The sequence below is a fragment of the Haemorhous mexicanus genome, chromosome 35, assembly GCF_027477595.1.
Source record: "Haemorhous mexicanus isolate bHaeMex1 chromosome 35, bHaeMex1.pri, whole genome shotgun sequence".
In the NCBI taxonomy this organism is placed as follows: Eukaryota; Metazoa; Chordata; class Aves; order Passeriformes; family Fringillidae; genus Haemorhous; species Haemorhous mexicanus.
Window position 1 is genome coordinate 1,068,634 of NC_082375.1, and position 26,900 is coordinate 1,095,533.

At 64.8% G+C, this 26,900-nt stretch overlaps 4 protein-coding genes across 6 annotated transcripts; 2 read left to right on the forward strand and 2 right to left on the reverse strand.

Annotated features, from left to right (window-relative positions):
• The first annotated feature begins 222 nt into the window (after nt 1–222).
• Nucleotides 223–4,587, forward strand: LOC132341055 (EGF-containing fibulin-like extracellular matrix protein 2). Its single transcript, XM_059872320.1, has 11 exons — nt 223–279; nt 527–623; nt 858–906; nt 1,288–1,538; nt 1,870–1,990; nt 2,324–2,440; nt 2,559–2,678; nt 2,902–3,015; nt 3,325–3,457; nt 3,667–3,850; nt 4,223–4,587. Exons 2-11 carry the CDS (start codon nt 531–533, stop codon nt 4,448–4,450), a joined length of 1,410 nt encoding a protein of 469 aa, XP_059728303.1. The 5' UTR covers nt 223–279; nt 527–530; the 3' UTR covers nt 4,451–4,587.
• Nucleotides 4,588–4,879: 292 nt separating this feature from the next.
• ZFPL1 (zinc finger protein like 1) lies at nt 4,880–7,570 on the reverse strand. Of its 3 annotated transcripts, none has more exons than XM_059872277.1 (8): nt 7,307–7,568; nt 6,795–6,948; nt 6,610–6,721; nt 6,072–6,265; nt 5,909–5,972; nt 5,491–5,583; nt 5,272–5,383; nt 4,880–5,121 (listed from the first exon to the last, which is right to left on the reverse strand). In XM_059872277.1, the coding sequence occupies exons 1-8, from the start codon at nt 7,426–7,428 to the stop codon at nt 4,953–4,955; spliced, it is 1,020 nt and encodes a 339-aa protein (XP_059728260.1). In that variant the 5' UTR covers nt 7,429–7,568; the 3' UTR covers nt 4,880–4,952. The 3 variants fall into 3 exon arrangements, with proteins under 3 accessions (XP_059728260.1, XP_059728262.1, XP_059728261.1); XM_059872279.1 differs by having other exon boundaries at nt 6,795–6,911; nt 7,307–7,445; XM_059872278.1 differs by lacking the exon at nt 5,491–5,583 and having other exon boundaries at nt 7,307–7,570.
• Nucleotides 7,571–9,306: 1,736 nt separating this feature from the next.
• On the forward strand, nt 9,307–13,491 carry LOC132341018 (delta(14)-sterol reductase TM7SF2-like). Its single transcript, XM_059872282.1, is given in 11 exon segments — nt 9,307–9,364; nt 9,586–9,767; nt 10,040–10,079; nt 10,388–10,419; nt 10,421–10,553; nt 10,734–10,831; nt 11,359–11,472; nt 11,918–12,080; nt 12,354–12,434; nt 12,520–12,642; nt 13,030–13,491. Coding segments are annotated over 11 exon segments (1,179 nt in total). The 3' UTR covers nt 13,185–13,491.
• A 103-nt stretch (nt 13,492–13,594) lies between these two features.
• On the reverse strand, nt 13,595–15,413 carry ZNHIT2 (zinc finger HIT-type containing 2). The gene has a single exon (XM_059872280.1). The coding sequence runs from the start codon at nt 15,369–15,371 to the stop codon at nt 14,190–14,192; it is 1,182 nt and encodes a 393-aa protein (XP_059728263.1). The 5' UTR covers nt 15,372–15,413; the 3' UTR covers nt 13,595–14,189.
• Nucleotides 15,414–26,900: the final 11,487 nt, after the last annotated feature.

Here is a 26,900-nt window from a genome sequence, read left to right on the forward strand (position 1 = left end):
GGCGCCCAAATTTTGGGTTTGGGGTGGGAGGGGCAGAGTTGGGGGGTCCCCAAATCTCAGCGAGGGGTTGGGGGGGGGCAAAAGCTCCAAGGAGGAGAGGGGCAGGGCTGGGGGAGGGGGGGGTCCCCAAAAGTGGGGAGAGGGAGGTGGGGAGGTCTGGGGAGGGCGCGGGAATAAAGGGGAGGGGCGTTGGGGTGGGGGAGGGGCTCTCCCGCGCTGCGGGGCCAATTTGGGGGGGAGGAGCTTTTGAGTCTGGGGGCGGGGCCAGAGCTGAGAGGGGTAAGTGAGGCCGCGGGGGGTTTTCGGGGGGTTCTGGGGGGTGCGGACATCCCCCCCACCCCTCCCTCTGCGGGGACCCCCCCGAGACGCCCCTCCCCCACAGAGACGCCCCTCCCCCGCGAACCCCAGAGGGGCCTTTGGCGGGGGGGAAGGGGCGTCCCGGGGATGGAGGGGGGGGCTCCCAGGAGGGGGTCGGGCCCCTCCGGGGGGTCCCGGAGTTTGGGGTGACCCCCCGTGCCCCCCCCAGCGCCATGGGCCCCCCCTCGCTGCTCCTCCTCCTCTTCCTCGGCGCCAGCGTGGCCCCCGCGGCCCCCCCGGACCTGGAGGAGCCCGAGGATTACGCGGTGGGGAAGGGGAGATGGGGGGGGTGCGGGGGGGTGCGGGGGATCCCGGCCCCCCTCCCGAAACCTTCCTGTCCCCCCCCGAACACCCAAATGCCCCCTCCCCAAAAACTCCTTGGCCCCTCCCCCATTCCCAAACTTCTGGAGCCGCTGTGGGGGAGGGGCTGGGAAGGGTGGGGGCGGGGCGGGGGGGATGTGGTTTGGGGGGGGGGGTGACCCCCTCTCGCTCCCCCCCAGGAGTGCAGCGATGGCTACGAGTGGGACCCCGAGACCGAGCACTGCAAAGGTGGGGGAGGGGATGTGGGGAGGGTCTGGAGGCCCAGCCCGGGGGGGTTTGGGGGTGCCCGGGTCGGGGGAAGGGTCCGTGGGGTTTGGGGGTCCTGGGGTCCATGGGGGAGGCTCGGGGGTGGCCTCGGTGATGATTTGGGGGGGGGTCCCGGCAGGGTTTTCGGGAGTCCCGGGCAGTGTTTGGGGGGTCCCGGGCAGGGTTTTGGGGGTCTCGGGCAGGGTTTTGGGGGTTCCTGGGCAGGGTTTTGGGGGGGTCCCGCGGGCTTTGCCGGCAGTGTTCTGGGGAGGCCTTGGGGCTGTTTTTGGGGCGGGGGGCGCGGGGCCCCTCTCGGGCTGTTTTTGGGGGTGTTCCCCTCTGACCGCCCCCCCGGCCCCCCAGACGTGGACGAGTGCGCGGCCGAGGGGCCGCGGCCGTGCCGGGGCTCCATGAAGTGCCTGAACCATTTCGGGGGGTACCTGTGCCTGCCGCGCTCGGCCGCGCTGCTCAGCCCCGGGCCCGGCCCCGCCCCCGCCCCGCCCCCCGCCCCGCCCCCGCCGCGCCCCGCCCCTCTCCCCGACGGCCGCTGCCCACGAGGCTTCGGCCCCGCCCCCGACGGCACCTGCGCAGGTAAAGGGGGAGAGGCCTGCTCGGTGGGCGGGGAGGAGGGGCGGGGTAGTATGGACGCAAATTGGTGGGCGGGGTGAAAGGGGGTGCGGTTATGTGAATGCAAATCGGTAGGCGAGGCTGTGGAAAGGGGCGGGGGTGGGGTCGATGAGCAGCGGGCTGAGCAGAGTGGGTGGAGCCAGTTTTGTGGGCGGTGCCTGTTTATGGGCGTGGTCTGGAAGGGTGGGGCTGCTCGGGGGGGGGTTTCACGGGGGGTGTTATCCCGGGAGGGGTCCCGCCGGGGCAGGGAGGTGCCCCCCGGTCACGGTCCCCATTTCGGGGGTCCCGCTGCCCGCCCCTCCTCCCGTGCCCCCCCAGACGTGGACGAGTGCGCGGGGCCCCCCCCCGTGCCGGCCCAGCCAGGAGTGCATCAACCTCCCGGGGGGCTTCGAGTGCCGCTGCCCCCCCGGGTACCGGCACCGGGACACCGAGTGCGTGGGTCAGTGCGGGGAGGGGGCCTGGGGGGTACGGGGGGGTTTGGGGCGGGGATATGGGGAGGGTTGGGGGCGTTTGGGGGGACACGGGGGTCCTGGGGGAAGCTTGAGGGGATTTGGGGATGTCTGGGAGGGTTTGGGGGGATTTGGGGATGGGGGTCTTGGCTGAAGTGAGCTGTGGGGAATCTCTGGGGTGGGTGTGGCTCCCAGGGGGTGTTTATGGGCTATTTTGGGGTACTTTTGGGCGATTTTGGTGCAGACGAGGACGAGTGCTGGGTGTGGCTACCGGGGGTGTTCACGGGGTGGTTTTGGGGTGAATTTGGGCGGTTTTGGCACAGACGAGGACGAGTGCCAGTTCCGCTGGTGCCAGCACAGCTGCGCCAACTCTCCCGGAGCCTTCGCCTGCCGCTGCCACCCTGGCTTCAGCCTCGGCCCCGACGGCCGCTCCTGCCTCGGTCAGAGAACCCCCCAGACTCGGCTGGGAGCCCCTCCCTCGCCCTCCTGGGGGCCGGGGGCAGGTGAGGCCCCCCGGGCCCCCTCCCCAAGCCCCCGGGGTCTCTCTGTGCCCCCCAGACGTGGACGAGTGCTCCATGGGCGCCCGCTGCTCCCAGCGCTGCCTCAACACCTTCGGCTCCTTCCGCTGCCGCTGCCGGCCCGGCTTCGCCCTGGGCGCCGACGGGCACCGGTGCCTCGGTAAGACACGCCCACCGCGGGGGGACACGCCCACTGTGGGATGGACACACCCGCCGGGGCCGGACACCTGCAGGTGTGGCACGGGCGTGGCCGGGGTGGGGCCGAGGGACCCTCGGGGTGTCCCTGTGGGGGCTCCGGAACCCCCCCGGGGGTCTCTCGAGGGTCTCTCTGTGCCCCCCCGGGGTCTCACCGGGGTCTCTCTCCCCGCCTCCGGGGGTCTCAGATGTGGACGAGTGCCAGGGGGGAGTCCCGTGCCAGCACCGCTGCCAGAACCTCCCGGGGGGCTTCAGCTGCCTCTGCCCCCCCGGCTACGCCGAGGAGGGGGGGCTCTGCCGGGGTATGGGGGCGCTGGGGGGGGGAGTTGGGGGGTTATGGGGGGGGTGAGAGCTTTGGGGGTGCTGGGGGGGCGTTTGGGGGGCTTTAGGGTGGGTTTGGAAGCTTTGGGGGTCTCTGAGGCCGTCTGGGGACTGGGGGTCTCCGGGGCAGCAGAGGAGCCGTTTGTGGGGGGTGGGCGGGTTAGCGGGGGGTCTGTGGGGAGGCTGGGGGGCTGTGGGTAGGTTTGGGGGTTTGTGGTCAGTGGGGGGGGGCTGCAGGGCACTGGGGGGGCTCAGCCTCCCCCAAAGCCCCCCCCCCCCTTTCCCCCCAGACCGGGACGAGTGCGCCGAGGGCTCCCACGGCTGCGGGGGGGCCCAGAGCTGCCTCAACACTTTCGGGGGGCACCTCTGTGTCCCCCGCGAGCTCTGCCGGGGACCCTACACCCCTCACCCCCGCAGCAACGGGTACGGACCCCCCCCCACACCCCCCAAAATCCCGGTGTGGGAGGGGACCCCTCCCTATGCCCCCAAAATCCGGGGGGCTCCTCCTTACCCCCTCTGGGGGTCCCCCTAACCCCAGTGGGGGGCCCCGAGATCTCAGGGGAGTTTTGGGGGTCTCGGGGAGGGGGTCCCGCGTTAGGGGACCCCCCCCATTCTCCTTTTCGGGCCGCCAGGACCTGTGTGTGCCCCGTGGGGGTCCCCGGCTGTGCCCCCCGCCCCCGCTGGCTCCTGCACCGGTTCCTGGCGCTGCCCCAGACCCCCGAGGTCCCCGCCGGGATTTTCCAGCTCCAGCACCCCCCGGGGGACCCCCAAAGGCTGCGGCTGCGGGGGGGCCCCCCCGGCACCTTCCGCCTGCGGGTACCGAGGGCTGGGGGGGCTCCTGGGGGGCCCAGCAGGAACCCAGGGGGCTTGGGGGGGAACTGGGGGGGCTCTGGGGGGGTCAGGGGGATTCTGGTGGGGCTCGGAGGCATTGGGGGGCTCGGGGGGAATCTGGGGGTGTCGGGGGCGGTTCTGAGGAAGCTCTGGGGTTTTTTGGGGGGGTCTCGAGGGCAGTGGGGGGGCGGTTAGGGGAGGATGGGGGGGGGTCTCTGGGGGCACTCCGGGCTCTCTTTGGTGTCTCTGGCTGTATTTGGGGAGGGGTCCTCGGGGTATTTTGGGGAGGGGGGGGGGGTCGGTGGGAATTTGGGGGGCTGGGGGTGAGGTCTCAGTGTGGCCCCGCCCCCCCCGCAGGCGCTGACCAATCACAGCTCGCTGTTGGAGCTCGCGCGCCCCCTGGCGGGCCCGCGGCAGCTGCTGCTGGAGGTGGAGCTGCTCCGCCCGGGGCCCCGCCCTCCGCAAGAGGCCCCGCCCTCCGCCACAGAGGACCCGCCCCCAAGCGCATGGGACCCGCCCCCTCTGGCTGGGCGTGGCCTGGCCTTGCTCCGCCTCCATCTGTCAGTGGGGGCCCACCCGTTCTAGGGGGGGGGACATCCCCAAAACTCCACTGGGACCCCCCAAAACCGCCCTGCGACCCCCAAAAACTCCACTGGGACCCCCACGACCCCCAGTTTTCCCGCCGGCCCTCACAACCCTTCCCAAGACCCCCTGGGATCTCCCCTGGGCCCCTCCAAGGGCCCCAAGCCCCCATGGGACTGCCCCAAAACCTCCCAGGAAACGCCGAAACCTCCCTGGGATGGCCAGAATTTACCTGGGACCCCAAAATTTCTTTCTTGGGTACTCCCCCTTCCCCAAGGGCCCCCAAAGAACCCCCAGGAACCCCCCAAAACCAACTGGGACCCCCGGTCTGGGGGCAAAGAACGAGTCCTGAGCAGTTTTGTGTACTGGGAACTGGGAGGGACCGGGGGGGGTCTGGGGGGGACTGGTGCCCCCCCAAAGCCACACTGACACTTCTGCCTCCCTCCCCACAAGGGGGCGCCCTTTATTTGCCACGCCCTCGGAAGCCCTGCCCCTGGGGGCGTGGTCAGTGCCCCACCCGCACGTGGGGGTTGTTGAGCGGCTCGAGGGCGGGGTCGGCGTCGGCCCCACCCCTGCCCAGGCTGCCCAATAGGAGCAGGAGCAGCGCGAAGGCCGCGGCCCCGCCCAGGCACAGCGCCAGCAGGGGGCGCCGCGGGGCCCCGCGCACACGGCACCTGCGGGGGAGGGGTCAGGCAGGGGGGACCCCAAAGGGACCCCAGAGGGGCCCTAAAGAGACCCCCAGGGAGATCCCCAATTGACCCCCAGAGGGACCCCATGACACTCCCAAAGTGCCCCCCCAGCCCCCCTGCAGCCCCCAGCCCCACCTCAGCCCCGGGGGCAGCCACGCCCGGGGTCTCCTCCGGTATTTTTTGTCCTCCTCACCGTCGGGGGGGCTCCAGGGCTCGCGGCCCCCCAGGGGCTTTCGGGGGGCGGAGCCTGGGGGCGGAGCGACATTAATGCCCTGCCCAGGGCTGGGGGCCCTGCCCCCCACTGGCCACCGTGGGGGTCCCAGCCCCCCCAGCCCCTGCAGCCCCCAGACTCACCCGCGTGCAGCGTCGGGGTCTCCCCTCCCCCCATGTGGACGACGGCGTGGGGGGTGGGGGGGCTCGGGGGGGGCTCTGGGGGGGTCATGGGGGCTGCGGAGACAGAATTGGGGTTGGGGGCTGCCCTGGGGGGGGGTAGGGTGCCCCAGGACAGGACTCGGGGGGGTCTCAAGGGTTTGGAGTGTACCAGGAAAGATTTGGGGGGGGGTTTGAGGTGTCCCAGAGGGTTTTGGGGTCCCAGGGAGATTTGGGTGTCCCAGAGGGGGCTCAGGGCAGGGCTGGGGCTGCAGGGAGGGTTTTGGGGGCCCTGGGGGTGTTTTGGGGGGTCCTGGGGGTGTTTCTGGGGAACCTGGGGATGTTTTGGGAGTCCTAGGGGTGGTTTTGGGGGCCTGGGGGTGGTTTTGGGGTCTCCCCTCACCGTCCCAGCTCCCGTCTGGCTCTGGACAGGTCTCAGGTTCTGGCGACGCCTCCGAGTCTTCGATCTGGGGGGAGATTGGGGGGCTGTCAGGGCACTCTGGGGGGTTGAGGGGTGCTCTGGTGGGGCACAGTGCGGGGTCTGGGGGGCACACTCTGACACTCACCAGGGGCAGCCCCAGGCCGGGCCGGGCCCAGGCTGCCGTCCGGAGCCGCGCCCTCAGCGCCTCGGCCACGGGGCCCTGCAGGTTGGGGGGGGGGAAGAGCGGCCCCCCGCACTGGGGGCAGCGGTGCCCGGCGGGGGCCGTGCGGGGGGGCAGCGCCCGAGCCCACCCGGCCAGGCACGGCCAGTGGAACACGTCTGGGGGGGCATGTGGTCGTCAGGGCACACCCAGGACCCCACAGAGCCCCCCCCGAACCCCCCCGGCCCCCCACCGCCCCCAGCAGGTGAGGTGCCCCTGGCCCCCCAGCCCCCGCCCAGCCCCTGGAACCCCCCCCGAGCCCCCCAAGCCCCCTCTCCACTGTAGCAGATGAGGTGCCCATGGCCCCCTGAGCCCCTCCGAGCAGGCCAGGCGCCCCCAGACCCCCAAAGCTCCCCCAGCCCCCCGAGCCCCCTCCCCACCGTAGCAGACCAGGCGCCCCTGGCCCCCTGGAGGCTCCCAGAGCCCTCCCAGCCCCCCAAAGCCCCCCGAGCCCCCTCCCCACCGTAGCAGACCAGGCGCACGGTGTCGCGCTCGCCCAGCGGCGCCTGGCACAGCGGGCACTGCGGGCTGTAATCGCTGTCCTGCAGCCACTGCAGGTACGAGCGCACGATGCACTGCGGGGACATGGGGGGGTCAGCGTCGAGGGACCCCCGGACCCCCAGAGCAGCCCGGAGATCCCCGGCCCACCTTGGGGTGGGCGCTGACCAGGCAGCTCTCGCAGACGTTGACGCGGTGCTCGAAGCAGAAGAGCGTGGTGACCCTGCGCTTCGGGCACTTGCACAGCCCCATGGCGGCCTGGAGGGGCTGGAAATGGGGGGGGTCCCAGGGGCCTGGGGGCAGCCTGGAATTGAGGGGGAGGTCCCGGGGGGCTGGGGCCCTCCTCGGCCACAAGAACGTCCAGGACCCCTCCCGAGAAAAAGACCCCGAGAAGAACCAGGACCCCCCTCCTCGCCCCGAGAACATCCAGCACCCCTTCCCAGGAGAAGCCGCCGAGAAGCCCCCAGGACCCCCCTCGCGCTCTCCCGGTGCCCGAGACCGCTCAGAGCCCCCCGGGACTCCCCAGAGCCCGCTGAGCACCCCGCGCTCGCCAACGGGACACCGCAAAGCCGCGCCCAGCGCTCCCCAGGATCCCTCCAGCCCCTCCTGGCGACCCCCAGACTCTCCTGGAACCCCCAAGACCCCCTCCGCCCCCCACTCACACGTTCCTATGGCGACGCGCTGCCCCGCTGGCGCTTCCGGGTGCGTCGCTCCCTGATGGCGTCACCGGCAGCCGCCGCGCCGGAAGTGCGGTCTGGCTCTGCCGCGCGGCCACACCCACCATGGTGGCCGAGCCCCCGCACCCCCCCCGTCTGCCCTGGTGCGCGGCACGGCGCGATGACGCCACTTCCGGCCGTTCGAACGGCCATGGCGGGAGCCGGTGGTGGGCGGCGCTCGGCGGGGGCGACCCCGAGGGGTGAGGGGGGGCCTGGGGGTCCTGAGGGTCTGGGTGGGGCATTTGGGGAGGAGAAGCGGAGATGGGGCTGGGGGGGGTGTCTATTGGGGCTGGGGGCGTCTGGAGGGGCCCAGCGGGAATTTGAGGTCGGGGTCGGGGGCAGGCCGGTAGGACGGGGGGGGTCCGCTCGGGGGCTCTGGGGAGGGGCTCGGGGTGGTTCTGGGGGGCTCGGGGGGTCTCGAGGTCAGTCGGGGGTCGCGACCCCCACCCCTCACCATTCCCATCTTCTGCCCCAGTGACGCGACGGAGCTCCCAGCGCTTGGTGGTCTCGGCGCCGCGGGGGGGCCCCCCCTGGACCCTCCGGTCCCGCAGCCCCCGGGGCAGCCCCGTGAGTGGGGGTCGGGGGGGGGGGTCACCAAGGGGTTGGGGGAGGGTCCCGGGGGTGTGAGGCGTCCCAGGAGTTCGGGGGGGTCCCGGGAGGGCCCTGGGGGGTCCCAGGCAGGGTTTGGGGGGTCTTGGGGCTGGGGGCAGTTCTCAGACCCCTCTCCCTCTCCCACAGGACTTTGAGCGACGCCGACAGAGCCCCCGGGTCAGTTGAGGGAGAGGCGGGGGGGTCGGGGGGGGTCCTGGTTACCCCGGGACCCCTCCGCAGACTGACCCCCCCCCCGCCTCTCCCCACAGCTGCAGAGCCAGAAGGAGAACGCCCCCGCCCCCTCCTGTGCCCCCTCCCCCGCCCGTGGCGCCCCCTCCCCCCCTCCCTCCCCCCTCCCCTCCCCCGTGCCCCCCCGCGTCCGCCGCTCCTACAGCCGCCTGGAGGGCGGGGGAGTGCCCAGCCCCAGGGGGGGGCTCCCCCTGAGCCCCCTCCCTCTCAACGTGCCGCCCCCCGAGCCCCCTCCCCAGATCCCTCCACTCGGCCTCCCCGGCATTGGCGCCGGCCCCGAGCGCAGGAGGAAGAAGAAGGTGACGCCCATCGACGTGAGTGACACCCCAGGGACCCTCCTGGGACCTAACCCCCTGACCCTAACCCCAGGGACCCCCCCAGGGACCCTTCCCATACTGCCAGGACCCCCTGGGAGCCCCCACGACCCTCCGGGATCCTCCCCATTCCCCTCGCCCTGCTGTCCCCTGCACCCCCTTGGCCCCCCATTGCCCCTCTGACCCCCAGGGCTTCCCCTGCTCCCCACAGACCCCCCGTGAAGCCCCCGTTTCCCCCTGACCCCCGTTTCCCCGTTCCCCCCAGCTGTCGGAGCTCGAGGCCTGGGCCGCCTCCATGAACGCGCAGTTCGAGGAGGCCGAGCGCTTCCACCTGGTCGTGGAGTGACCCCAGACCCCCAGGGACCCCCGGAGACCCCCCGGGGCCCCCCGTGCAGGAGGGACCCTCAGGGAACCCTTCAGACCCCCATGAGAGCTGGAGAAATGCCCGGGGACCCTCGGGGGACCCTCAGGACTGGGGGTCCCTGTGCAAGGGCCCCCCGTGCACAGCCCCCCCCTGCTCGAGGGACCCCCCCCCCACCCCCCTTTATTCCTCAATAAACGCGGTTTTGCTGTGGCCGCGCTGTGTGATGACGCAGTTTTTGACGTCACGGAGCAGCAGAATTAGGTTACTGCCTCTTTAAGAGTGGGGTGGGGCACTGCTGCAGCCAATCAACGCGCGGCGCGATGACATCACCCGCCCTAGGGGCATGGCGACTGCCAAGCCACGCCCCCGGAGGCGGAGATCGCGAGTCCAGGACCCCCCCAAAAAATCCCCCCTGTCCCCCCCCGGCCATGGAGCCCCCCCGAGCGCCTCCCACCCCCTCCGAGCTGGAATTTGGGGGGCCCTGGGGTGAGGGGGGCAGGGGTGGGGCACAACGGGGTCCCCTTTTTGGGGAGGGGGCGAGGGAGGGGGGGGTAAGGGGTGTCCGCAGCCCTGGGTCCCCTTTTGGGGGTGGGGGGCGGGGATAGGGGAGTGGCCGCTGTCCTGTTTTTGGGGAAGGGTCACACCTGGGGGTTCCCGGGTCCCTTTTTTGGGGCTGGGGTCTCACTCGCCCCCCGCCCCCTCCCCAGGCGCAGGGGCTCTGACGCTGCTGCTGCCCCTGGGGCTCGTGGGGGTCGTGAGCGCCAGCGTGGGGGAGGGGGAGGGGGGCTGGGGGACCCCCGCCCTGGCCTTCCCCACCCCCCCCGCACTCGCACTCGTCCTCGCCTGGGTGGGCGCGCACGGGCTGGGGAGCTGCTGGAGACCCCCGAGGGTGAGGGGGCATTTGGGGTTTGGGCGGGAATGGGGGGAATTTTGGGGGAGGTGCGGGGGGTGGGGGGGATCGGGGATATGGGAGCGGTTGGGGGGGTTGGGGTGGTGGGGGATGGGGGTTGGGGGGCACGGTGGGGGCGGCTCGGGGGCTTTGGGGACACAGCGGGGGGGGTGGGGGCGGTGGGAGAGGGGTGAGGACCGGTGGGGTCGGGGGGGGTTGCAGGAGGGGGTCGGGGGGGTCAGGGGGGGTCAGGGTGACGCTGCTGTCCCCAGAGCCCCGGTGACACCCCAGGACCCCTCCGAGACCTCGGCTGTGAGTGGGGGCCGCTCGGGGGTCTGGGGACCCCTCTAGGGGGGATGGCAGGGGTCCCTGAGGAAGCTGGGGGGGGGCTCCGAGATCAGGGCCCCTCGGAGGGGTCCTGGGGGGCGGTCCGGGGTCTGTTTGGGTCCTTTGGGGGGGTCTGGGTGCGGGCGGGGGTCTCGGGGGGTCCCCTCGGGGGTCGCAGCTCTCACTGGGGGGGTCGGGGGTTCCCTCGGGGGTCGCAGCTCTCACTGTGGGGGTCGGGGGTTCCCTCGGGGGTCGCAGCTCTCACTGGGGGGGACTCACTGCCGCCGGCTCAGGGCTGCTGGCGCTGGGGGGGGGCCCTGGCGGCGGCTCTGGCCCTGGGGGTCCCCCTGCCCCCCCTGTGCCCCCTCCTCCCCCCGCTGGCCGCGGCCGCCTCCAGCGTCGCCTTCGGCCTCGGGCTCCTCCTCCTCGCTCGGCGGCGACTGCGGGGGGGGGGCACCGGTGAGCGGGGGGGGCTGAGGGGGGAATCGGGGATCTGGGGGGGGTCATGGCGGGCTGGGGGTCGGGGGGACTCCGGAGGTCCCTGGGAGGGGCCGAGGAGGGCTGGGGGAGGGGCTGGGGGGTCGGTCCGGGGGGGCTGGGGGGGTCCGGGGGTGCTAAGGCCGTGCCCCTCCCCCCCAGGACACCCCGTGTACGAATTCTTCGTGGGGGGAGAAGCGGGGTCCCCCCTGGAGACCCCCGAGAATCTGCACTGGGAGCGGGTTGGGCTCTGCGCCTGGGTACGGGGAACTGGGGGGCACTGGGGGGGAACTGGGGGACACTGGGGGGGAACTGGGGGGAACTGGGGGGGAATGGGAGGGACTGGGGGCAACTGGGGGGGACTGGGGGGCACTGGGAGTGCCTGGGGGAAATTGGGGGGGAATGGGAGGGACTGGGGGGAACTGGGGGGGAACTGGGAGAACTGGGGGGGGGACTGGGGGGCACTGGGAGTGACTGGGGGGAACTGTGGGGCACTGGAAGGAGCTTGGGGGAGGACTGGTTGAGCACTGGGGGGAGTGGGAGACGCCGGGAGGGGACTGGGAGAACACGCGGGGGACACTGGGTGGGTGCAGGGGGTACTGGAGGATCTGGGGAGAACTGGGGGGGGGCGCTGGGGCTACTGCGGGCAAACTGGGAGGGACTGGGAGCCCTGGGACCAGGGGCGGGCCCAGGGGGTTAATGGGCTCTTCCCCCACTGTTCCCCATCTGTGTCGCCCCTGTTGCCCCCCCTTTCCTGTCCCCCCCGTCTTCCCCCTGTCCCCCCCAGCTGCTGGTGCTGGCGGCGGCCCTGGGGGAGCAGCAGCGCCTTTGGGGGTCCCCCTCGCTGCCCCTGGCGCTCGTGGCGGCTGCTCAGGGGGTCCCGGTGCTGCGGCGCCTCAGGGTGGGGGGCGCGGGGGGGGGTCCACACGAGTGGGGGGGACACGGGGGGACATGGGGGGGGAAACCACGCATGGCGGGGGGTGAGGGCCACGGGGGGGAACCTCACGGGGGGAGTCAAGGGGGGGACCCCACAGTGAAGGGAACCCCCAGGGGGAGGCATGGTGGGGGTGGGGGGGACGGGATGGGTGGGGGTACGTGGGGGGACTCCGGGGGGGGGCAGTGGGAGGGTCTGTGGGGTCTCCAGGGGGCTGTGGGGTGCCCCGGAGGGTGAGGCGTGTGTGGGGTTGGGGGGGTTGTGGGGTCCCCCCGGAGGATGAGGTGTGTTTGGGGGGTGGGTTTTTGGGGTCCCCCCGGGGGGTGAGGTGCGTTTGCATCTCTGGGGGGTTTCTGGGGTGTGTTTGGGGGTGGGGGAGGGTTGTGGGGTCTCACCTCTTGCCCTTCCCCAGGAGCTGAGCGGGAGTTCTGCCCGCGGCCCCAGCGGGTTCCTGGGACTCTTCGGGGCTCTTGCCTGGGGTCCTTTTGGGGGTCCCCTCCCAGCGTTGCTGCTGCTGCGGAGACCCCAGCAGGGGCTGGGGGGTGCCGGGGGGGCCGCCTGTGGGGGGCTCTACGGTGGGCACGGGGGGAACTGGGGGGGAACTGGGGAGCAAATGGGGGGAGCTGGGGGCACTGAAGGAGATTCGGGAGGAATTTGGGGGATTTGGGGTTAATGGGAGCACCAGGGATCATTTGGGGATTAATTGGGGGAATGGGGGGGCAGTGGGCAGAATGGGGGTGGAGCGGGTTCAGGGGAGGTGGGGGGATTTTGGGGGGCGTCAGTGAGGAGCTCGGGGGGGTCTCTGGGTAGTTTGGGGGGCCCTGACATCCCCCTCCCCTTTCCCCAAGTCCTGGGCTTGTGGATCTTCCACGGTGCCACCACGCAGAGGAGCCTCTTCAGCCGCAACCCCCGAGACCCCCGAGTGGCGGGTGAGTCCCCCAAGGCCGGGACACCCAAAGTGCTGAGGATCCCCAAATCTGGGACCCCCCAAACTCCTGCTCCCCTCCCCCCCAGGTCTCCCCACGGTCCCCACGGCCACGGGGCAGGTGCTGCTGGCTGGGGGCTGGTGGGGGCTCGTGCGACGCCCCGATGACCTCGGGGAGCTGCTGATGGCCTTGGGCTGGACCCTTCCCTGCGGTGAGACCCCCCCCTCACCCCGCCAGGGTGCCCCTCCTTTGCTGGGGTTCCCCCAAAACCCTGTGTCCATCCCAGACAGACACCTGAGCCCCCCAAAGCCCTGTGTCCCTCCTAGACACCTGAGCCCCCCAAAACCCTTGCAGACTCCTGGGTGTCCCCTGAACACCCCAGACACCTGCACCCCCCTGACATTTGGGCCTTACCTGAGCTCCAGCCCAAACCCCTGGGCTCCTGCCCCTGTCCCTGCCCCACTGGGACCTCCTGAGCATCTCCCCCCGAACACCTGGGTCCTCCCCTCCCCTTTCCCAACACCCAGACCCTCCCAACTGCCCCCCCCAGTCCCGGGCCCTGCCCCCCGTGTCCCCCCTGACCCCCGTGTCCCTCCAGGGCTGTCCCCACCCCTGCTGCTGCTCCTGGCGGGGGCGGCACTCCGGGAGCTCCGGGCACTTGTGGGGGAGCGGCGGCAGCGGCGCCGCTTTGGGGGGGCCTGGGGGGGCCTGTGCCAGCGTGTCCCCCACCGCCTGCTGCCCCTGGTCTACTGAGGGCTCCTCCGAGACCCCCCCTGCGACCCCCTGGGGATTCCCCACATTGCCTGTGGAACCCCCAAGACCCCCCATCTACTGAGGCACCTTTGGGACCCCCCCCAACTCCTGTCCCCCACCATTTACTGACACTGCTGGGACCTCTCCAATCAACTGAGGGACCCCCTGGGACTCCCCACACCTGCTGAGAGTGGGGACCCCTCTTGGGACCCCCCCCAGGTCACAGGGGGTTGGTTCCACAGCCCCATCACTGTGAATCACTTGTAATAAAGTCTTGGGGTCTCCCCTTCCTTTGTGGCTCTGTAAATGCCTGTGTTCATTAGTGCCCCCCTTTGTTAAATAAATGCCCACATTCATCAGTACCTGCTTTTATTACCCGGGGCCCACACTCATTAATTAGCACAAGGAGGTTGTGAGGGGTCAGTTTATTCCTAGATGTTCTTTGGCCAATTATGAACAAGAAGGGTCTCTGGTTCCTTTGGGATCTGGTTATTCCCATCCCTTATTGCACAGCTTTTCCCGGGCCACTTTCACCAGCACTTCATTAGCCCAGACCCTTAATTAATTCAGGGCCTCTCCTAATGGTATATCACTAGTCATTTATGAGTCTCACTCCTTGGTGATTGTCATTCCTGGGACTGGTTTGTGGGATGTCCTTTAGTCCTGGCCCTTAATGAGCGGTTCTGGGCCTGGTTCCTTGGTCTGGGTCACTGACGAGCAGGTTCTCTCCTGAACCCACTTCCCGGGGGGGTCTCGTTAATTCCCATCCTTGATGAGCCCTGTTCCTTAAAGAGTGCCATTTCTCGGGTTTCGGGATGTTGGTTCGTCCCACCCCTTAACGAGCCAGGATCGCTCAGTCCCATCGCTTAACAGTCACTCCTGGCAGGGCTTCGCTGGACATTCATTAGGCCTGTTCCTTAACGAGCAGCTTTCCCGAACGTTAATCAGTTCTGTCCCTTGACCAGCGGATTCTCTCCCGGGCTGTTTCTTTGCCATCTGCCCATCTCAGTCCAGCTCCTCGATCAGCTGCCGACCCTGCCGCCCCTTGTCAGCCGCGGGCGGCCGGGGATCCCCGAAAACCTCCTCAACCCCCTCCCTGACCAGCCAGGGAACCCGATCCACCTGCTCCTCCCTGGGGGGCGGCCGGGGACCTCCCCAGACCTTCTCCAGCCCCTCCCTGATTTCGGCCACCGCCGCCTCCTCCGCGGCCACCTCGGCGTGAACTCCCCGCACCTCCCGGGCGAGCTGGGCGAGCTCCTCAGGGGCCCCCCGGCTCCAGCTCAGCAGGAACCCCACCTTCCTGCGCGCCCCTCGGAAGCGGCTCCGCTCGGGGGGCGGCAGCGCCCGCGCCCCCGCCTTCAGCAGCCGCCACAGGTGCCACAAAGCCGCCGCCACGTCGGCGCCGGGGTCGCGACTATCGCGACCCTCCAGCAGCTGCGCGACAGCCAGGAGCGCCCCGCTGTCGCCGAGCGGGCTCAGGGGCAGCCCCGCGGCGCGGGCGTCGCGCCGGGCGCTCAGCAGCGCCTCGGCCGTGCTGGCGAAGGGGCGGCGGTCGCGGAGCGCGGCCGAGGCGGCGATGGCGGCCTCGGGGAGCTCGGGCAGCAGCGTCTCGTCTCCGCCGTGCAGGCTCAAGGCGAAGGCGTAGCCGAACAGCGCGTTCGGCAGCTGGAACCGCACCAAGGGCGACGGGGGCGCAGCGCGGAGGGCGCTCAGCGGGGGCACCGAGGCCGGGACGGGCGGCGCGGGGCCGGGCCGGTCTTCGCCGCCCTCCTCATCGTCCTCCTCGGTCCCCGAGCCTTTTCCGAGCTCCTCCACCTGCCCCCGCCCGCGCCACCACCACGGCCGCCACTGCGGCAGCAGCGCCGCGGCCTCCCCGGAGCTCAGCAGCTGCCGGAACCCGTCGCGCTCCGCCTCGCTGAGCTGTTCCCACAGCCTGCGGCTTGCAGGCCGCGCTGGATCCGCGGGCTCGCGTAGTTCCCGCAGCCCGGGCGGCGTGGGGCCCCGGGGAGAATTGCGCTCGGCGCGTAGCGCCTCAAGAACCTGATCGCGGTAGAAGGCCTCGGCGCAGGGGCCGTGGGTGCGGTAGCAGCGCAGGGAGCAGAGGCGGCTGTGGCAGCGCGGGCACGTGTAGGGAGCCACGGAGGCGCTGCAGAGCCCGCACGGAGGCTCCGCGGCCTCCGCCGCCATCGCGGCGTCTGAGGTCGCCACCGGGGCCAGGCACGCTCCGCCCCCCCGAGGCCATTGGCTAATCAGGGCTCGCAGTCCGGAAAGCTCCTCGGTCGCTTTCCGCCGAGCTCCGCCGCTCGGGTTTTTCCGTCCCCGCTCGGGTCCTTTCGCTGACCGCGCTCGCTCCGCTATTCGGGCATCTCCGGCAGCACTCGGCTGTTTTCGCCGCCCACCTCCGAACAAGACCCATTTCACCGTAACAAGTTAATTAACGTTCCCTCTAATTAGCGCCCCATCACAGAGCCTGCCGGGAGAGGAGGGGCGGGGCAGGTGATGCTCTGGGTGCGAGCTGAGGGGGAAGGATGAGCGGGATCCCCAAAGTAAAAATTTTTTAAAATTGCAGGGAAAGGGGATTCCCCCTTCGTTTAAAAAAAGGGGACAATTATGGAAAAGGATTCCCCCTCCGTTTAAACTCCTTTTCCACTCAAACCTCTTCGTTTTTCTGGGGTTAATAGGTTGCACTGGGGAGGGAGTGGGGATACTGGGGTGGAGCTGGGATGGAACTGAGAGTTCTGCCGCTAGACTGGGAGCGTGGAACTGGAAAGAGAAGGGTTCCCCTGTGACCCCACACGCTGCCCCACCTGCTGAGGTGCTCCCCTGAGCACAAGGGTTTGTTACACGTGAGTAATGCCACGGCTGACTCTCATAATTATGGAATGAACGTTTTGGATGTGCTAGAAGTTTTGAGGATGTACAGTCACGTTTCCCCGCCCCTTGTGTTGCTATGAGGGGATTTGCAGCCCTGGACGCCTCGCTGTGAATGATGGCTTTTTTTTTTCTGCAGAGGAAGGAAAGCTTTCCACCCAAGTGTCTCTGCGAGAAATCCTCCACCCTTTGCGATTTTAGGAGGCACAATCCCACTCCCTGGAAACCAGCAGCAGCTGCAGCCCCTTTCCACAGGACACAAAGGTTCCCGATGGCAGTTTCCAGGACATGTTTGGCACTGCCAGGGCAGCCAGAGTTTTGTTTTGCTGCAGCTTCGCTCTGGGAGATTTGGGGTGCCCCCTCCTAACCCTTACCCGCTCCCCTTTAGGGGTCCTTAGGAGCCAAGGGGGGCTCCAGGGTGGCACAGAGACACTGAGAGGCTGCAGTGTGGAACTTGAGAGTGACACAAAGAGGCTGAGGGGCAGGGGGTGCCTTGAGAGGCAAAGTGGGGGTGCCTGAGGGTGACAGGTGAGCCAGCAATCACACCACACCTATACTCACCCTAAAAACCACCCATACACAGGTGGAGAGTGCAGGTTGGAGGTCAGGGGGCCAAGGGACAGTATTGAGGGACTTGGAGTGATGCACAGACATTGTGGGCTCAGGCGCAGAGATGGGGGGGGGCCTTGACAGGTGGGGAGCTGCCATAGAGCTCAGGGGCATGTGGCCCAGAGCTGTCGGCTGGCTCCTGAAATTCCGCATTGCGCAGGATGCCTGCCAGACGCAAGCTGGCACCACTCTCAACTGGGGCTGGTTTGAGAGTGCCAAGTAACTCCTAGAACCTGCCATCATCAACCTGAAATGGAGAGTTTTGCTTCCCTGGGAAAATGGCCGTTGTTTGTGTTCCAGGGCCCGTGGCCCGGAGAGGCCGGCTGGCTCCTAAAAATCCATATTGCGCAGGATGCCTGCCAGAGGCAAGCTGGCACCAGTGCCAAGTCAGGCTGGTTTGAGAGTGCCAAGTACCTCCTGCAAACTGACACCGTGAAACTGAGGTGGTGACATTTGGTTATCTGGGAAAAGGGCCGTTGTTTGTGTTGAAGGGCCTGTGGCCCGGAGAGGCCGGCTGGCTCCTAAAAATCCATATTGCGCAGGATGCCTGCCAGAGGCAAGCTGGCACCAGTGCCAAGTCAGGCTGGTTTGAGAGTGCCAAGTACCTCCTGCAAACTGAGACCATGAAAGTGAGGTGGTGACTTTTGCTTCCCTGGGAAAATGGCCGTTGTTTGTGTTCCAGGGCCTGTGGCCTGGAGAGGCCGGCTGGCTCCTAAAAATCCGTATTGCGCAGAATGCCTGCCAGAGGCACGCTGGCACCAGGGCCAAGTCAGGCTGGTTTGAGAGTGCCAAGTACCCCCTGCAAACTGACACCATGAAACTGAGGTGGAAACTTTGGCTTCCCTGGGAAAGTGGCCGTTGTTTGTGTTCCAGGGCCTGTGGCCCGGAGAGGCCGGCTGGCTCCTAAAAATCCATATTGCGCAGGATGCCTGCCAGAGGCAAGCTGGCACCAGTGCCAAGTCAGGCTGGTTTGAGAGTGCCAAGTACCTCCTGCAAACTGACACCAAGAACCAGGGTTGGTGCCTTTTCTTTCACAGGGAAAAGGGCCGTTGTTTGTGTTCTAGGGCATGTGGCCCGGAGAGGCCGGCTGGCTCCTAAAAATTCGTATTGCGCAGGATGCCTGCCAGAGGCAAGCTGCCACCAGTGCCAAGTCAGGCTGGTTTGAGAGTGTCAAGTAGCTCCTGCAAACTGACACCATGAAACTGAGGTGGTGCCTTTTCTTTCACAGGGAAAATGGCCGTTGTTTGTGTTGAAGGGCCTGTGGCCCGGAGAGGCTGGCTGGCTCTTAAAATCCCGCATTGCGCAGGATGCCTGCCAGAGACAAGCTGGCACCAGTGCCAAATCAGGCTGGTTTGAGTGTGCCAAGTACCTCCTGCAAACTGACACCAAGAACCAGGGTTGGTGACTTTTGCTTACCTGGGAAAATGGCCGTTGTTTGTGTTCCAGGGCCTGTGGCCTGGAGTGGCCGGCTGGCTCCTAAAAATCCATATTGCGCAGGATGCCTGCCAGAGGCACGCTGGCACCAGTGCCATGTCAGGCTGGTTTGAGAGTGCCAAGTACCTCCTGCAAACTGACACCATGAAACTGAGGTGGTGACTTTTGCTTACCTGGGAAAATGGCCATTGTTTGTGTTCCAGGGCCTGTGGCCTGGAGTGGCCGGCTGGCTCCTAAAAATCCCGCATTGCGCAGGATGCCTGCCAGAGGCAAGCTGGCACCAGTGCCAAGTCAGGCTGGTTTGAGAGTGCCAAGTACCCCCTGCAAACTGACACCAAGAACCAGGGTTGGTGCCTTTTCTTTCACAGGGAAAATGGCCGTTGTTTGTGTTCCAGGGCATGTGGCCCGGAGAGGCCGGCTGGCTCCTAAAAATTCGTATTGCGCAGAATGCCTGCCAGAGGCACGCTGGCACCAGTGCCAAGTCAGGCTGGTTTGAGAGTGCCAAGTACCCCCTGCAAACTGACACCATGAAACTGAGGTGGAAACTTTGGCTTCCCTGGGAAAGTGGCCGTTGTTTGTGTTCCAGGGCCTGTGGCCTGGAGTGGCCGGCTGGCTCCTAAAATCCCGCATTGCGCAGGATGCCTGCCAGAGGCAAGCTGGCACCAGTGCCAAGTCAGGCTGGTTTGAGAGTGCCAAGTACCCCCTGCAAAATGACACCAAGAACCAGGGTTGGTGACTTTTGCTTACCTGGGAAAAGGGCCGTTGTTTGTGTTCCAGGGCCTGTGGCCTGGAGTGGCCGGCTGCCTCCTAAAATTCCGCATTGCGCAGGATGCCTGCCAGAGGCAAGCTGGCACCAGTGCCAAGTCAGGCTGGTTGGAGAGTGCCAAGTACCTCCTGCAAACTGACACCATGAAACTGAGGTGGTGACTTTTGCTTACCTGGGAAAAGGGCCGTTGTTTGTGTTCCAGGGCCAATGCCACGGAGTGGCCGGCTGGCTCCTAGAAATCCATATTGCGCAGGCTGCCTCCAAGATGCAAGCTGGCACGAGTGCCAAGTCAGGCTGGTTTGAGAGTGCCAAGTACCTCCTGCAAACTGACACCAAGAACCAGGGTTGGTTACTTTTGCTTACCTGGGAAAATGGCCGTTGTTTGTGTTCCAGGGCCAGTGGCCCGGAGAGGCCGGCTGGCTCCTAAAAATCCATATTGCGCAGGATGCCTGCCAGAGGCAGGCTGGCACCAGTGCCATGTCAGGCTGGTTTGAGAGTCCCAAGCACCCCCTGCAAACTGACACCATGAAACTGACGTGGTGACTTTTGCTTACCTGGGAAAAGGGCCGTTGTTTGTGTTCCAGGGCCTGTGGCCTGGAGTGGCCGGCTGGCTCTTAAAATCCCGCATTGCGCAGGATGCCTCCCAGAGGCAAGCTGGCACCAGTGCCAAGTCAGGCTGGTTTGAGAGTGCCAAGTACCTCCTGCAAACTGACACCATGAAACTGAGGTGGTGACTTTTGCTTACCTGGGAAAAGGGCCGTTGTTTGTGTTCCAGGGCCTGTGGCCTGGAGTGGCCGGCTGGCTCCTAAAAATCCATATTGCGCAGGATGCCTGCCAGAGGCAAGCTGGCACCAGTGCCAAGTCAGGCTGGTTTGAGTGTGCCAAGTACCTCCTGCAAACTGACACCTAGAACCAGGGTTGGTGACTTTTGCTTACCTGGGAAAATGGCCGTTGTTTGTGTTCCAGGGCCTGTGGCCTGGAGTGGCCGGCTGGCTCCTAAAATTCCAGATTGCGCAGGATGCCTGCCAGAGGCAAGCTGGCACCAGTGCCAAGTCAGGCTGGTTTGAGAGTGCCAAGTACCTCCTGCAAACTGACACCAAGAACCAGGGTTGGTGACTTTTGCTTACCTGGGAAAATGGCCGTTGTTTATGTTCCAGGGCCAATGCCCCGGAGTGGCTGGCCGGCTCCTAAAATTCCGCATTGCGCAGGATGCCTGCCAGAGGCAAGCTGGCACCAGTGCCAAGTCAGGCTGGTTTGAGAGTGCCAAGTACCTCCTGCAAACTGACACCATGAAACTGAGGTGGTGACTTTTGCTTCCCTGGGAAAAGGGCCGTTGTTTGTGTTCCAGGGCCGGTGGCCTGGAGTGGCCGGCTGGCTCCTAAAATTCCGCATTGCGCAGAATGCCTCCCAGAGGCAAGCTGGCACCAGTGCCAAGTCAGGCTGGTTTGAGAGTGCCAAGTACCTCCTGCAAACTGACACCAAGAACCAGGGTTGGTGACTTTTGCTTACCTGGGAAAAGGGCCATTGTTTGTGTTCCAGGGCCTGTGGCCTGGAGTGGCCGGCTGGCTCCTAAAAATCCATATTGCGCAGACTGTCTCCAAGATGCAAGCTGGCACCAGTGCCAAGTCAGGCTGGTTGGAGAGTGCCAAGTACCCCCTGCAAACTGACACCAAGAACCAGGGTTGGTGACTTTTGCTTACCTGGGAAAAGGGCCGTTGTTTGTGTTGAAGGGCCTGTGGCCCGGAGAGGCCGGCTGGCTGTTAAAAATCCATATTGCGCAGAATGCCTGCCAGAGGCACGCTGGCACCAGTGCCAAGTCAGGCTGGTTTGAGAGTGCCAAGTACCTCCTGCAAACTGACACCATGAAACTGAGGGGGTGACTTTTGCTTACCTGGGAAAAGGGCCGTTGTTTGTGTTCCAGGGCCTGTGGCCTGGAGTGGCCGGCTGGCTCTTAAAATCCCGCATTGCGCAGGATGCCTACCAGAGGCAAGCTGGCACCAGTGCCAAGTCAGGCTGGTTTGAGAGTGCCAAGTACCTCCTGCAAACTGACACCAAGAACCAGGGTTGGTGACTTTTGCTTACCTGGGAAAAGGGCCGTTGTTTGTGTTCCAGGGCCTGTGGCCTGGTGTGGCCGGCTGGCACCTGAAAATCCCGCATTGCGCAGGATGCTGACAGAGGCAAGCTGGCACCAGTGCCAAGTCAGGCTTGTTTGAGAGTGCCAAGTACCTCCAGCAAACTGACACCATGAAACTGAGGTGGTGACTTTTGCTTACCTGGGAAAAGGGCCGTTGTTTGTGTTCCAGGGCCTGTGGCCCGGACAGGCCAGCCGGCTCCTTAAAATCCATATTGCGCAGGATGCCTGCCAGAGGCAAGCTGGCACCAGTGCCAAGTCAGGCTGGTATGAGAGTGCCAAGTACCTCCTGCAAACTGACACCAAGAACCATGGTTGCTTCCTTTTCTTTCACGGGGAAAGTGGCTGTTGATTGTGTTCCAGGGCCTGTGGCCCGGAGAGGCCGGCTGGCTCCTAAAAATCCATATTGCGCAGGATGCCTGCCAGAGGCAAGCTGGCACCAGTGCCAAGTCAGGCTGGTTTGAGTGTGCCAAGTACCTCCTGCAAACTGACACCTAGAACCAGGGTTGGTGACTTTTGCTTACCTGGGAAAATGGCCGTTGTTTGTGTTCCAGGGCCTGTGGCCTGGAGTGGCCGGCTGGCTCCTAAAAGTCCATATTGCGCAGGCTGCCTCCAAGATGCAAGCTGGCACCAGTGCCAAGTCAGGCTGGTTGGAGAGTGCCAAGTACCTCCTGCAAACTGACACCAAGAACCAGGGTTGGTGACTTTTGCTTACCTGGGAAAAGGGCAGTTGTTTGTGTTCCAGGGCCTGTGGCCTGGAGTGGCCGGCTGGCTCCTAAAATTCCAGATTGCGCAGAATGCCTGCCAGAGGCAAGCTGGCACCAGTGCCATGTCAGGCTTGTTTGAGAGTGCCAAGTACCTCCTGCAAACTGACACCATGAAACTGAGGTGGTGACTTTTGCTTACCTGGGAAAAGGGCCGTTGTTTGTGTTCCAGGGCCTGTGGCCTGGAGTGGCCGGCTGGCTCCTAAAAATCCATATTGCGCAGGATGCCTGCCAGAGGCAAGCTGGCACCAGTGCCAAGTCAGGCTGGTTTGAGTGTGCCAAGTACCTCCTGCAAACTGACACCTAGAACCAGGGTTGGTGACTTTTGCTTACCTGGGAAAATGGCCGTTGTTTGTGTTCCAGGGCCTGTGGCCTGGAGTGGCCGGCTGGCTCCTAAAATTCCAGATTGCGCAGAATGCCTGCCAGAGGCAAGCTGGCACCAGTGCCAAATCAGGCTGGTTTGAGAGTGCCAAGTACCTCCTGCAAACTGACACCAAGAACCAGGGTTGGTGACTTTTGCTTACCTGGGAAAATGGCCGTTGTTTGTGTTCCAGGGCCAATGCCCCGGAGTGGCTGGCCGGCTCCTAAAATTCCGCATTGCGCAGGATGCCTGCCAGAGGCAAGCTGGCACCAGTGCCAAGTCAGGCTGGTTTGAGAGTGCCAAGTACCTCCTGCAAACTGACACCATGAAACTGAGGTGGTGACTTTTGCTTACCTGGGAAAATGGCCGTTGTTTGTGTTCCAGGGCCTGTGGCCCGGAGAGGCCGGCTGGCTCCTAAAAATCCATATTGCGCAGGATGCCTGCCAGAGGCAAGCTGGCACCAGTGCCAAGTCAGGCTGGTTTGAGAGTGCCAAGTACCTCCTGCAAACTGACACCATGAAACTGAGGTGGTGACTTTTGCTTACCTGGGAAAAGGGCCGTTGTTTGTGTTCCAGGGCCTGTGGCCTGGAGTGGCCGGCTGGCTCTTAAAATCCCGCATTGCGCAGGATGCCTGCCAGAGGCAAGCTGGCACCAGTGCCAAGTCAGGCTGGTTTGAGAGTGCCAAGTACCTCCTGCAAACTGACACCATGAAACTGAGGTGGTGACTTTTGCTTACCTGGGAAAAGGGCCGTTGTTTGTGTTCCAGGGCCTGTGGCCTGGAGTGGCCGGCTGGCTCCTAAAAATCCCGCATTGCGCAGGCTGCCTCCAAGATGCAAGCTGGCACGAGTGCCAAGTCAGGCTGGTTTGAGAGTGCCAAGTACCTCCTGCAAACTGACACCAAGAACCAGGGTTGGTGACTTTTGCTTCCCTGGGAAAAGGGCCGTTGTTTGTGTTCCAGGGCCTGTGGCCTGGAGTGGCCGGCTGCCTCCTAAAATTCCGCATTGCGCAGGATGCCTGCCAGAGGCAAGCTGGCACCAGTGCCAAGTCAGGCTGATTTGAGAGTGCCAAGTACCTCCTGCAAACTGACACCAGGAAACTGAGGTGGTGACTTTTGCTTACCTGGGAAAAGGGCCGTTGTTTGTGTTCCAGGGCCTGTGGCCTGGAGTGGCCGGCTGGCTCTTAAAATCCCGCATTGCGCAGGATGCCTACCAGAGGCAAGCTGGCAGCAGTGCCAAGTCAGGCTGGTTGGAGAGTGCCAAGTACCTCCTGCAAACTGACACCATGAAACTGAGGTGGTGACTTTTGCTTACCTGGGAAAAGGGCCGTTGTTTGTGTTCCAGGGCCAATGCCACGGAGTGGCCGGCTGGCTCCTAAAAATCCATATTGCGCAGGCTGCCTCCAAGATGCAAGCTGGCACGAGTGCCAAGTCAGGCTGGTTTGAGAGTGCCAAGTACCTCCTGCAAACTGACACCTAGAACCAGGGTTGGTGACTTTTGCTTACCTGGGAAAATGGCCGTTGTTTGTGTTCCAGGGCCAGTGGCCCGGAGAGGCCGGCTGGCTCCTAAAAATCCATATTGCGCAGGATGCCTGCCAGAGGCACGCTGGCACCAGTGCCATGTCAGGCTGGTTTGAGAGTCCCAAGCAACCCCTGCAAACTGACACCATGAAACTGACGTGGTGACTTTTGCTTACCTGGGAAAAGGGCCGTTGTTTGTGTTCCAGGGCCTGTGGCCTGGAGTGGCCGGCTGGCTCTTAAAATTCCGCATTGCGCAGAATGCCTCCCAGAGGCAAGCTGGCACCAGTGCCAAGTCAGGCTGGTTTGAGAGTGCCAAGTACCTTCTGCAAACTGACACGAAGAAACTGAGGTGGTGCCTTTTCTTTCACAGGGAAAATGGCCGTTGTTTGTGTTCCAGGGCCTGTGGCCCGGAGAGGCCGGCTGGCTCCTAAAAATCCGTATTGCGCAGGATGCCTGCCAGAGGGAAGCTGGCACCAGTGCCAAGTCAGGCTGGTTTGAGAGTGCCAAGTACCTCCTGCAAACTGACACCATGAAACTGAGGTGGTGACTTTTGCTTACCTGGGAAAAGGGCCGTTGTTTGTGTTCCAGGGCCTGTGGCCTGGAGTGGCCGGCTGGCTCCTAAAAATCCATATTGCGCAGGATGCCTGCCAGAGGCAAGCTGGCACGAGTGCCAAGTCAGGCTGGTTTGAGTGTGCCAAGTACCTCCTGCAAACTGACACCAAGAACCAGGGTTGGTGACTTTTGCTTACCTGGGAAAATGGCCGTTGTTTGTGTTCCAGGGCCTGTGGCCTGGAGTGGCCGGCTGGCTCCTAAAATTCCAGATTGCGCAGAATGCCTGCCAGAGGCAAGCTGGCACCAGTGCCAAATCAGGCTGGTTTGAGAGTGCCAAGTACCTCCTGCAAACTGACACCAAGAACCAGGGTTGGTGACTTTTGCTTACCTGGGAAAATGGCCGTTGTTTGTGTTCCAGGGCCAATGCCCCGGAGTGGCTGGCCGGCTCCTAAAATTCCGCATTGCGCAGGATGCCTGCCAGAGGCAAGCTGGCACCAGTGCCAAGTCAGGCTGGTTTGAGAGTGCCAAGTACCTCCTGCAAACTGACACCAAGAACCAGGGTTGGTGACTTTTGCTTACCTGGGAAAAGGGCCGTTGTTTGTGTTCCAGGGCCTGTGGCCTGGAGTGGCCGGCTGGCTCCTAAAAATCCATATTGCGCAGGATGCCTGCCAGAGGCAAGCTGGCAGCAGTGCCAAGTCAGGCTGGTTTGAGAGTGCCAAGTACCTCCTGCAAACTGACACCAAGAACCAGGGTTGGTGACTTTTGCTTACCTGGGAAAAGGGCCGTTGTTTGTGTTCCAGGGCCAATGCCCCGGAGTGGCCGGCTGGCTCCTAAAAATCCATATTGCGCAGGATGCCTGCCAGAGGCAAGCTGGCACCAGTGCCAAGTCAGGCTGGTATGAGAGTGCCAAGTAACTCCTGCAAACTGACACCATGAAACTGAGGTGGTGACATTTGGTTATCTGGGAAAAGGGCCGTTGTTTGTGTTCCAGGGCCAGTGGCCTGGAGTGGCCGGCTGGCTCCTAAAATTCCGCATTGCGCAGGATGCCTGCCAGAGGCAAGCTGGCAGCAGTGCCAAGTCAGGCTGGTTGGAGAGTGCCAAGTACCTCCTGCAAACTGACACCATGAAACTGAGGTGGTGACTTTTGCTTACCTGGGAAAATGGCCGTTGTTTGTGTTCCAGGGCCAATGCCACGGAGTGGCCGGCTGGCTCCTAGAAATCCATATTGCGCAGGCTGCCTCCAAGATGCAAGCTGGCACGAGTGCCAAGTCAGGCTGGTTTGAGAGTGCCAAGTACCTCCTGCAAACTGACACCAAGAACCAGGGTTGGTGACTTGTGCTTAACTGGGAAAATGGCCGTTGTTTGTGTTCCAGGGCCTGTGGCCTGGAGAGGCCGGCTGGCTCTTAAAATTCCGCATTGCGCAGAATGCCTCCCAGAGGCAAGCTGGCACCAGTGCCAAGTCAGGCTGGTTTGAGAGTGCCAAGTACCTCCTGCAAACTGACACCAAGAAACTGAGGTGGTGACTTTTCTTTCACAGGGAAAATGGCCGTTGTTTGTGTTGAAGGGCCTGTGGCCCGGAGAGGCCGGCTGGCTCCTAAAAATCCATATTGCGCAGGATGCCTGCCAGAGGCAAGCTGGCACCAGTGCCAAGTCAGGCTGGTTTGAGAGTGCCAAGTACCTCCTGCAAACTGACACCATGAAACTGAGGTGGTGACTTTTGCTTACCTGGGAAAAGGGCCGTTGTTTGTGTTCCAGGGCCTGTGGCCTGGAGTGGCCGGCTGGCTCCTAAAAATCCATATTGCGCAGGATGCCTGCCAGAGGCAAGCTGGCACCAGTGCCAAGTCAGGCTGGTTTGAGTGTGCCAAGTACCTCCTGCAAACTGACACCTAGAACCAGGGTTGGTGACTTTTGCTTACCTGGGAAAATGGCCGTTGTTTGTGTTCCAGGGCCTGTGGCCTGGAGTGGCCGGCTGGCTCCTAAAATTCCAGATTGCGCAGAATGCCTGCCAGAGGCAAGCTGGCACCAGTGCCAAGTCAGGCTGGTTTGAGAGTGCCAAGTACCTCCTGCAAACTGACACCATGAAACTGAGGTGGTGACTTTTGCTTACCTGGGAAAAGGGCCGTTGTTTGTGTTCCAGGGCCTGTGGCCTGGAGTGGCCGGCTGGCTCCTAAAAATCCATATTGCGCAGGCTGCCTCCAAGATGCAAGCTGGCACGAGTGCCAAGTCAGGCTGGTTGGAGAGTGCCAAGTACCTCCTGCAAACTGACACCAAGAACCAGGGTTGGTGACTTTTGCTTACCTGGGAAAAGGGCCGTTGTTTGTGTTGAAGGGCCTGTGGCCTGGAGTGGCCGGCTGGCTGTTAAAAATCCATATTGCGCAGAATGCCTGCCAGAGGCACGCTGGCACCAGTGCCAAGTCAGGCTGGTTTGAGAGTGCCAAGTACCTCCTGCAAACTGACACCATGAAACTGAGGTGGTGACTTTTGCTTCCCTGGGAAAATGGCCGTTGTTTGTGTTCCAGGGCCTGTGGCCCGGAGAGGCCGGCTGGCTCCTATAAATCCATATTGCGCAGGCTGCCTCCAAGATGCAAGCTGGCACCAGTGCCAAGTCAGGCTGGTTTGAGAGTGCCAAGTACCCCCTGCAAACTGACACCAAGAACCAGGGTTGGTGACTTTTGCTTCCCTGGGAAAATGGCCATATTGTGTGTTCCAGGG

Bases quoted from the DNA above. Each gene is read 5' to 3' on its own strand.
- LOC132341055 (XM_059872320.1), top strand. From the start codon at position 531: ATGGGCCCCCCCTCGCTGCTCCTCCTCCTCTTCCTCGGCGCCAGCGTG. The intron at 1,539-1,869 runs GTGGGCGGGGAG...GTGCCCCCCCAG, and splicing joins AAGGGGGAGAGGCCTGCTCG to ACGTGGACGAGTGCGCGGGG. The intron at 1,991-2,323 runs GTCAGTGCGGGG...GTTTTGGCACAG, and splicing joins CCGGGACACCGAGTGCGTGG to ACGAGGACGAGTGCCAGTTC.
- ZFPL1 (XM_059872277.1), bottom strand. From the start codon at position 7,428: ATGGTGGGTGTGGCCGCGCGGCAGAGCCAGACCGCACTTCCGGCGCGG. The intron at 6,722-6,794 runs GTGGGCCGGGGA...ATGTCCCCGCAG, and splicing joins TGGTCAGCGCCCACCCCAAG to TGCATCGTGCGCTCGTACCT. The intron at 5,384-5,490 runs GTGAGTCTGGGG...CTCCGCCCCCAG, and splicing joins GACCCCGACGCTGCACGCGG to GCTCCGCCCCCCGAAAGCCC.
- ZNHIT2 (XM_059872280.1), bottom strand. From the start codon at position 15,371: ATGGCGGCGGAGGCCGCGGAGCCTCCGTGCGGGCTCTGCAGCGCCTCC.